Source organism: Cucurbita moschata, unplaced genomic scaffold (assembly GCF_002738365.1).
Source record: "Cucurbita moschata cultivar Rifu unplaced genomic scaffold, Cmos_1.0 Cmo_Scf00006, whole genome shotgun sequence".
NCBI lineage: Eukaryota > Viridiplantae > Streptophyta > Magnoliopsida > Cucurbitales > Cucurbitaceae > Cucurbita > Cucurbita moschata.
Window position 1 is genome coordinate 600,278 of NW_019268522.1, and position 9,753 is coordinate 610,030.

Below are 9,753 nucleotides of genomic sequence, written 5' to 3' on the forward strand. Positions count from 1 at the left end.
AAAAAAAAAAAAAAAAGTCTCACGACAAATTTTCTTTCTCGTATAATCAATGTCTATTCAACACGAAGGGAAAAGAATAACTCATAATTTTGTTTGAAAAAAGGGAAGGCCAAATTTTTATTTATTTATTTATTTATTTTTGTGGTTTTTTTGGGGGTGGGAGGTGTTGAAGTTTCATGTATCTATATATGTAGAGCATATGATGGGTCATGAGGTCCTCGCATGGTCTCTAAAATGACAGTTTGCAGTTCTAACAAAAGCTTTCCTTATCCCACGCTGTTCCTCACTTCTATCACGTTTACTCGCCCCTCTTCATACGTTTCTTCTCCCTCCCTCCCTCTCTCTCTCTCTCTCTCTCTCTCTCTCTCTCTCTCTCTCTCTCTCTCTCACACACACAAACAAAGAAACCCTCATGTTTCTCAAAGGTTCCAAAACCAGGCCCTAAGCACATGATCCCTCTAAATGTCAGACTCCTTGATTCCTTCTATCAAAGCATCTCTCTCTTTGTTTTTCTCTTTTAGCTTTCTTCTTTGCAAGAAGTTACCCTTCTTCTTTATCCCCTTTGCTTTTCTCTCTCTCTCTCTCTCTCACACACACACCCTTTATTCCCTCTTGATCCTCCTTGAGTTTCATAAGCAATAAACTTAGAAACCCTTACAATCTCAAGAACAATTCAAACACTAATCTCTTTCTCTCTTGTTTTTGTGTTTCCCATGAAATTTTAAGCCATTTCAAGAACCTTAGGAACAAAAAAATGCCATCTCCACCAGAACTTAGCCTTGATTGCAAGCCTAACAGCTACTCTATGTTACTCAAATCATTTGTTTCAGATCAGGTGGCTATGCCTTCTCAAGATCATACTCAGAAGCAACTTGAAGATTTGCTATCTCGTCTTGAAGGAGAAAGACTCAAAATTGATGCTTTCAAACGGGAACTTCCTCTTTGCATGCAACTTTTAACCAATGGTACTATCATTTTGTTCATGATTATTGCCTCAAATTTTCAATTGGGTGTGTGAATTTCAATTGAATTATGGTGTTTTTGAATGAATTTGTAGCTTTGGAGAGTTCTAGACAGCAATTGCAAGCTTGCAAAGGAAACAATATTCATCAAAATGGTTCAAAGCCTGTTCTTGAAGAGTTCATTCCACTCAAACAATCAACCCCAGAAGGGCAAGAAACAATTTCAAGCATTTCTGATAAAGCAAATTGGATGATATCAGCTCAACTTTGGAGCCAAACAACAAATGATGAAACAAAACCAAATCTTTCCTCTTCAAAAGACGCAATTATTGATCATCAAATTGGCTTCATCCCAAAGCTTCAAAGAAACAACAACAACAACAGCAATAATGGTGGAGCTTTTCATCCCTTTTCAAAAGATAGAATTTTGAGCAATACCCAAAATTCTAATTCTTCTCAGCTTCCCGATTTGGCCCTCGCCGCCGGCTGCGGTGGTGATCGGAAAGAGATTGATGAGAATAAGTGTGTAGATAACTCCGATCACCACCAGCCGGAAAATGGTAATTTGGTGGCCGGAAAAGTGAATTTGGTTGGAGATGGACAAATTACGACTAGTAATGTTTCCTCCACGGTGGCTAATAACAATAACAACAATTCTACTAATCACACTCACCGGAAAGCCAGACGGTGCTGGTCGCCGGATTTGCACCGGCGATTTGTTAATGCTCTTCAAATGCTTGGTGGTTCACAAGGTGAGTAAAAGAAAATTGCTTTTGGATTGGTTTTATGAGATTCTAATTTGAGCTTTTTGTTCTTTGAATTTTTATATCAAATTTCTCTTCTTTTTAGATTGGAGAGGTTTTATTCAATTTGACCAACAAAAAAAGAAGAAAAAAAAAGAAATTAAAGTAGGATTATATGAAGAACATGTATGTCTTGTCCTTGTGAAGTAAATGTTTGTGTTTTTTTTTCGGGAAAATTAATGATTTTTGTGCATTATGTTGGAGAGTTTTGATTAATTAAGGGTTTTTTAGGATATTTTGGGAGCTTATGTTATATATTTTTTTCATTATTTTATCATATTATTGAGTTTTAAAATAATTTCCACTGATTTATTTGTATTTTTTTTTCTTTAAATGGAAAAATATATATAGTTGCCACTCCAAAGCAAATCAGGGAGCTGATGAAGGTTGATGGTTTGACCAATGATGAAGTTAAAAGCCATCTGCAGGTCTCTTTCTCTCTCTATGTATTTTCAAATATATATTTGAAATATAACTTAAAATTAATTACGTTAAATTATAAATTTTTAACGGGCATCTTCTCGTTCGTGTCTATTTAATCTATGCAATTCTAAAAAAATTAATATGTTCATGATCTTCGATCTTCGTCCATATTATGTTTGAGGTAAATTATTTTATTATTAAATATGTTATATGCTTAAAGGATTAAGATATTTATACTTTCTTGAGTTAATTTAACTAATTAAAATGAGATGAGAGTATTTTACTTAAAGTGTTGAACTAATTAAATTAATGCAGTAAGAATCTATCGATATTGGAAGTCTCGGGAAGTGTTATAATATATTTATAAGTTCTGGGTAGGTGCTGAAACCACTCTATGAACTCTAGTTGAACTTTTAAGGCTGTTTTGACTCCACGAATGGTTTAAACACATTTTTAGGAAGTTACGAATTGATCTACTAGAAATTCTTGTAAACAAGGATCAAAATTAAGGTCGTCTCGTTCATGAAGGTTAGGTAACAGAGTCAACGGTTTCGAAGCTCAACAAGCAGTGAGATGCATTTTATCGAAATTATTTAAGAGAATTCATAAAATTAGTTTGAGCTTTTGTGTAATTATTGACAAAATTCAACTTTTTTAAACAAAATTATAATTAGTTTTTATTGTTTGATATATATATATATATATATATATATAGATATAGATATAGTTTTTGTAGGCATAAAGATTCTCTCTTTTTTTCTTTATGTACACAGAAATATAGGTTGCACACAAGACGACCCAGTCCAAGCCCACAGGCGGCCGGAGCTCCGGCGCCGCAGCTGGTGGTGCTAGGTGGCATTTGGGTTCCACCAGAATACGCTACTGCCGCGGCTGCCGCCGCACACGGAGGAGCTCCGGCACTCTACGCACCACACCCAACATCCTACTGTGCACCACCAGTGCACCAAGATTTCTATCCTCCGCCGCCACCGCTGCCACACCACCAGCTCCACCACCAACACGCGCTCCACCAGCAGCTGAACATGTACAAGGCAGCCGCCGCCGCAGCTGCTCAAGCCCAAAGCTCGCCGCAATCCGAAGGGCAAGGAAACGGCGGTCGATCGGAGAGTATCGAGGACGGCGGGAAGTCGGACAGCGGCAGCTGGAAAGCCGAGAGCGGCGGAGAAAATAACGGTGGCGGAGAGAGAAAGGGGAACTTGGCGGCGCTGAGGCAAGAGGCCGGTGAGGAAAGCAACGGGAGTGAAATTACACTCAAATTCTGAGGTTATTTAAGTAATTATGATGTGATTAGGGTATTTAGACTAATTAATTTAAGAATTAGAATTATAAATATATATTATATTATATATTAGAGGAAGAGAGTCTTTTTTTTTTCTTTTTTTCTTAAAATATATGTCATTTTAATTTATAATTAATTCTTATTAACTTTTGAAAGTGTAAAATGAGGGCATAATATAAAAATAAAAGCCCAAATGTTTGTTTTATTTTTCTTCCTAAATCTTTGTGTGCTTTTCTTTTTCTTTAATTTAATTTAATTTAAATTCTTATTTTATATTAGAATTATTAATTATTATTTGCAATGTTTGGTTGAATTACTATAAATAGGAATCATAAGTAAAGAAAGAAAAAGAAAAAAAAAAAAGGAAAAAAAAGTGAGAATTTGTATTCTTTTTCCTTTTGTATGTTATAATGAGATTTATTCCAATTCACAAAAGAGTGGATATTAGATTTTGATGCTATTTACTTTTGTCTTTTTTGGACGTTTTTACCCTTATAGATAACGATAATGACCGTTCAGTTCTGGAAGAATAAAAATATGCATACCTTAATGAATAAGATATTAATTACCTTTTCCCAAGGTTAAAGAATCAATTTTCTGTTCTCGTATTTATTGAACTAAAAAAAAAGAAAAGACTATTTTGTATCGGTGTAGTTTTCATAAATAGAAGAAAATTCTTTTAATTCTTTGTGCAATGTTTACATGTGATATCTCACATCGGTTGGGGAGGAGAACGAAATGCTAGCAGTGGGCTTGTGCTATTACAAATGGTATCATAGCCAGACACCGGTCGGTGTGCCAGCGAGGACGGTAGGCCCCTAAGGGGTGTGGATTGTGAGATCCCACATCGGTAGAAAAGGGGAACGAAACAGTTCTTATAAAGGTGTAGAAACATGTTCCTAGCAAACCCATTTTAAAACCCTTGAGGGGAAACCCGAAAGGGAAAGCCCAAAAAGAATAATATCTACTAACGGTGGGTTTGTGCCGTTAGAAATGGCATCAGAGTCAGATACTGGGCGGTGTGCTAGAGAGAACGCTAGGTCAACAAGGGTGTGGAAACCTTTCCCTAGCAGAGCATTTTAAAGCCTTGAGGGGAAGTCCGAACGGAAAAGTCCAAAGATGACAATATCTGCTAGCGGTGGGCTTGGACAGTTACATTACATAAATACACTTAGGTTAAAGATAAAATACCTCGAGAGTTTCTTAGTCCTACAAACATTGGTATATCTTCCCTAAACGTTTCCTTATCCGAGCAATTCAATCACTTATGTTTGTCACCTAACTCGTGACGTCGGAATATGGTCATAGGTAGATAAGTGGAAACGTAAGTGAAAGGAATGTTTTGTAATGGTTAACATCTCGTAGAACGAACGTGAATCTTAGTTGGAACTATAAGAAAAAGGTAAGTCCAATGGTAAATAATTGCTCAATGATTATGAAGGATGCAAGAGATCAAAAAAGCAAAAGAGAAAATGGGGTAGGGTGCCTTACCTTTGCCTCATTTGTTTAAGCAAATCTGAGGATTTTTAAGGCACCGAAAGCTCTTTGGCTTCAGACTTTCCACCTTAATTTCCTCTTTGCTTTCACAAACTTTACTTGTAACCACGAGACCACCTCATTCTCTCAGTCACTTTTCTTTCTTTTCATTTTGCTGTCGACGAGAAAGGCTTGTCTGGACCATTCCCGGTTGAACATTCACTATATTCTATGTCATTCTCCAAAAATAAAAGTTAACCGTAATCCGGACTCACCACTAACGGATATTGTCTTCTTTGAATTTTTCTTCGAGAGTTTTAAAACGCGTATGCTAGGGAGAGGTTTCTACACCCTTATAAGGAATGTTTCGTTCCCATTTCTAACTGATGTGGGATCTCACAATCCACCCCCTTGGAGACCTAGCGTTCTCGCTAGCACACCTCCCAGTGTCTGGCTCTGATACCATTTCTAACAGTCCAAGCCTACCGCTAGCCGATATTGTTCTTTTTCGGGTTTCCCTTTCGGGTTTCCCCTTAAGGATTTTAAAATGCGTCTGCTAGGAACATGTTTCTACACTTTTATAAGAAATGTTTCGTTCTCCTCTCCAACCGGTGTGGGATCTCACAATCTACACCCCTTAGTGCCCTAGCGTCCTCGCTAGCTCACTGACCGGTGACTGGCTCTGATACCATTTGTAACACCACAAACCTACCGCTAGCAGATATTAGTCTCTTTGGGCTTTCCTTTTCAAGTTTCTCCTCAAGGTATTTAAAAGGCATCCGCTAGGGAGAGGTTTCCACACCCTTGTAAAGAATGTTTCATTCCCCTACAACCAATGTGGGATCTCACAATCCACCATTTTGGGGGTCTAGCATCTTCGTTGGCACACCGACCAATGTCTGGCTCTGATACCATTTGTAACTGCACAAGTCCACCACTAGCAGATATTATCCTCTTTGGGCTTTCTCTTTCGGGTTTCCCCTCAATGTTTTTAAAATACACATGCTAGAGAGAGGTTTCCACACCCTTGTAAAGAATATCTCGTTCCCCTACAATTGATGTGGGATCTCACAATCCACCACCCTTCGAGGCTAGCGTCTTTACTAGCACTAGTTTCCTTCTTTCTCCAACCGATGTGATATCTCAAATTAACGTATAAGTGTAGTCTCAAAACTTTTAAGTTTGTGTCTATTTAGTCTATAAACTTTAAAAAGTATCTATTAAGTGTCTAAATTTACAACTTTATATCCATAAGTCTCTAAACAATTAAAAGTATCTAATAAATACTTAAACTTTTAATTATGTGTAATAGATCTTTGTATTTAACAAGTTAACTTTATATATTACGAACCTTCGACACAAAATTGAAAATTTAAGCGGATCCCATCTATTAGATACTTTGGTTCTTCCAAATCATGAAACTTGTATATTGGAAGCACTAAGAAATGATTAACTCCATCAACGAGAGAAAATGGTTGAGCATAAAATTCTAAAATGTCTTTTCAAAATGTACCTTTTGATGCACTTGGACGGACACTTTTTCTTCCATGACCATCTTATGCCAATCACAACTCAAAGCATATTCTCCTCATCCACTTTCGTCGAACCCAAACTCGGCATCCCATTATGTTCTTGCAGTATATCTTGTCCACAATTCACTTTTGAATGAGATTTTACCTAAATTTGCTATTAACATGACCTAAATTATGTCCACACAAGTTTTAATGATGCCAACCTCGAATACGGTTCCAAATATGTCAAAATGTTCTCAAAGAAAGGATTACAACGCAATCATTATGAGCTGACCTAATAATTAACATGGATCAGGTAATGATATCGATTTCTCGCCCATATTTAACCTTGGACAGAACTTACCGTCTATTGTGACTGCATTCTCAAACAACCCAACTCATTGACAGCTCCTCGTGGTGCGATAGGGTTCGAGCACAACGGAATTTTCACCCTCTCGGTGGCCCCTTCAAGCGGACTTGTGCTTGATCCGTCGCTAAGGGCGCTTCTCCATACTACAATTCGAACGTTGAGGGCGCCCAATTCTTAAGCTGAACTTGTTAAAAAAAGAAACGGACAACTTAGATTTCAAAATTTTGGTGCGAACTCATGGGAAAGAACTTCAAAGAAGCTGGAAAAATACTCATGTGAAGCAATGAACCTTGAAAGGTGGCAATTGTGAGATCCCACCTCGGTGGGAGAGTCCCCTCAAGAAAAGCCCAAAGAGAACAATATCGGCTAACAGTAAGGTTTTCGCACCCTTATAAAAAATGTTTCGTTCTCTTCCCCAATCAATGTGGGATCTCACAATCCACCCCCTTCAAGGCTCAGCGTCCTCACTAACACTCGTTCCTCTCTCCAATCGATGTGAGACTTCATAATCCACCCCCTTCAAGGTCTAGTGTCCTTGCTGGCACACCGCCTAGTATCCTCTTTGGCACACTCCCTTCAAGGCTCATCGTCCTCACTGACATACTGCCAAGTGAAAAATATATGTTTCTTTAAATATTTTTCAACGGAACTCTGAGGAACGTTCAAATTTGATGCATTTGACACATACGTTTAGTAAAAAAACAAAACTTAAACACTTTCATTTTCGGGCCATTTTCGAATCATTTTCCATAGGTGTACCATTGCACTCTTTTTCCTCTCTGACACGGTCATTAACTCGTTCAGAAAAGTTGTTTTCTCGTTTTAGTATCATACCAAATCAACTAAAGATTGTTCTTATCGTAAAACAAGGAAGAAAAAAAAAGCATTTACTCAGGTCTATAAGACCTCACAACCTTAACTCTCTTGAGAAGATCCTAATGGAGACACTTAATTATTTATGTGAAAAACTAAGTTTCTTTCAATATTTTACAACGAAACTCTGAGGAACGGTCAAATTTGATACATTTGACACATACGTTTAGTAAAAAAAACTAAACTTAAACACTTTCATTTTCGGGCCATTTTCGAGTCATTTTCCATAGGTGTACCATTGCACTTTTTTCCCTCTTTGAGACGATGGACATTAACTCGTTCAGAAAAATTGTTTTCTCGTTCTAGTATCATACCAAATCTACTAAAGATGCTTATTAGAGTAAAATAAGGAAGAAAAAAAAAGCATGTACTCAAGGCTATAAGACCTCACAACATTAACCCGGTTGAGAAGACCCTAATGTAGACATCTAATTACTTAGGTGAACAAACTAAGTTTCTTTTAATATTTTTTAACGAAACTTTAATGAATGTTCAAATTTCATGCATTTGACACATACGTTTAGTAAAAAAATAAACTTAAACAGTTTCATTTTCGAGCCATTTTCGAATCATTTTGTGTAGGTGCCATTGCACTTTTTTTCACCTTTTTAAGACGAGGGTTATTAACTCGTTCAGAAAAGTTATTTTCTCATTTTAGAATCATACAAAATCCACAAAAGATTGTTCTAAGTGTAAATTAAGGATGAAAAAAAAAATGTATTCAGGTCTATAAGACCTCACAACCTTAACCACCCTCGCGAGAAGATCATAATGGAGACACTTAATTACTTATGTGAAAAATATATGTTTCTTTAAATATTTTTCTATATTTTTCAACGAAACTCTGAGGAACGTTCAAATTTGATGCATTTGACATATACGTTTAGTAAAAAAACCAAACTTAAACACTTTCATTTTCAGGCCATTTTCGAGTCATTTTCCGTAGGTGTACCATTGCACTTTTTTTCCTCTTTGAAATGAAGGTCATTAACTCATTTAGAAAAGTTATTTTCTCGTTTTAGTATCATACGAAATCCACTAAAGATTGTTCTAAGTGTAAAATAAGGAAGAAAGAACGTACTTAGGTCTATAAGACCTCACAACCTTAACCCTCTCGAGACCCTAATGGAGACACTTAATTATTTATGTGAAAAACTAAGTTTCCTTCAATATTTTACAACGAAACTCTGAGGAACGTTCAAATTTGATACATTTGACACCTATGTTTAGTAAAAAAAAAAAACCAAACTTAAACACTTTCATTTTCGGGCCATTTTCGAGTTATTTTCCTTAGGTTTATCATTTCACTTTTTTTCCTCTTTTTTAGACGAGAGTCATTAACTCCTTCAGAAAAATTGTTCTCTCATTTTAGTATCATACAAATCCACTAAAGATTGTTCTAAGCCTAAAATAAGGATGAAAAAAAAAAGCATGTACTCAAGTCTAAAGACCTCACAACCTTAATCCTCTGGAGAAAACCTAAATGGAGACACTTAATTATTTATGTGAAACAACTAAGTTTCTTTCAATATTTTTAAATGAAGCTCTGAAGAACGTTCAAATTTGATGCATTTGACACATACGTTTAGTAAAAAAAACCAAACTTAAACACTTTCATTTTTGGGCAATTTTTCATAGGTGTACCATTGCACTTTTTTTCCTCTTTGAGACGAGGGTCATTAACTCGTTTAGAAAAGTTGCTTTCTCGTTTTAGTATCATATCAAAATCACTAAAGTTTGTTCTAAGCATAAAATAAGGATGAAAAAAAGCATGTACTCAGGTCTATAAGACCTCACAACCTTAACCCTCTCGAGAAGACCCTAATGGAGACACTTAATTACTTGGGTGAAAAAACTAAATTTCTTTCAATATTTTTCAACGAAACTCTGAGTAACCTTCAAATTTGATACATTTATACATACTATTAGTAAAAAAACCAAACTTAAACACTTTCATTTACGAGCCATTTTTTAGTCATTTTCCATAGGTGTACCATTGCACTTTTTTCCTTCTTTGAGACCAGGGTCATTAACT

The 9,753-nt window shown here is 36.2% G+C and overlaps 1 protein-coding gene across 1 annotated transcript; it reads left to right on the forward strand.

The window, feature by feature from the left end:
• Positions 1-380: 380 nt before the first annotated feature.
• Positions 381-3,566, forward strand: LOC111444399 (myb family transcription factor EFM). The gene is made up of 4 exons (XM_023082491.1): positions 381-965; positions 1,058-1,714; positions 2,117-2,193; positions 2,962-3,566. Exons 1-4 carry the CDS (start codon positions 755-757, stop codon positions 3,469-3,471), a joined length of 1,455 nt encoding a protein of 484 aa, XP_022938259.1. The 5' UTR covers positions 381-754; the 3' UTR covers positions 3,472-3,566.
• Positions 3,567-9,753: the final 6,187 nt, after the last annotated feature.

Bases quoted from the DNA above. Each gene is read 5' to 3' on its own strand.
- LOC111444399 (XM_023082491.1), top strand. From the start codon at position 755: ATGCCATCTCCACCAGAACTTAGCCTTGATTGCAAGCCTAACAGCTAC. The intron at 966-1,057 runs GTACTATCATTT...ATGAATTTGTAG, and splicing joins CATGCAACTTTTAACCAATG to CTTTGGAGAGTTCTAGACAG. The intron at 2,194-2,961 runs GTCTCTTTCTCT...TTATGTACACAG, and splicing joins AAGTTAAAAGCCATCTGCAG to AAATATAGGTTGCACACAAG.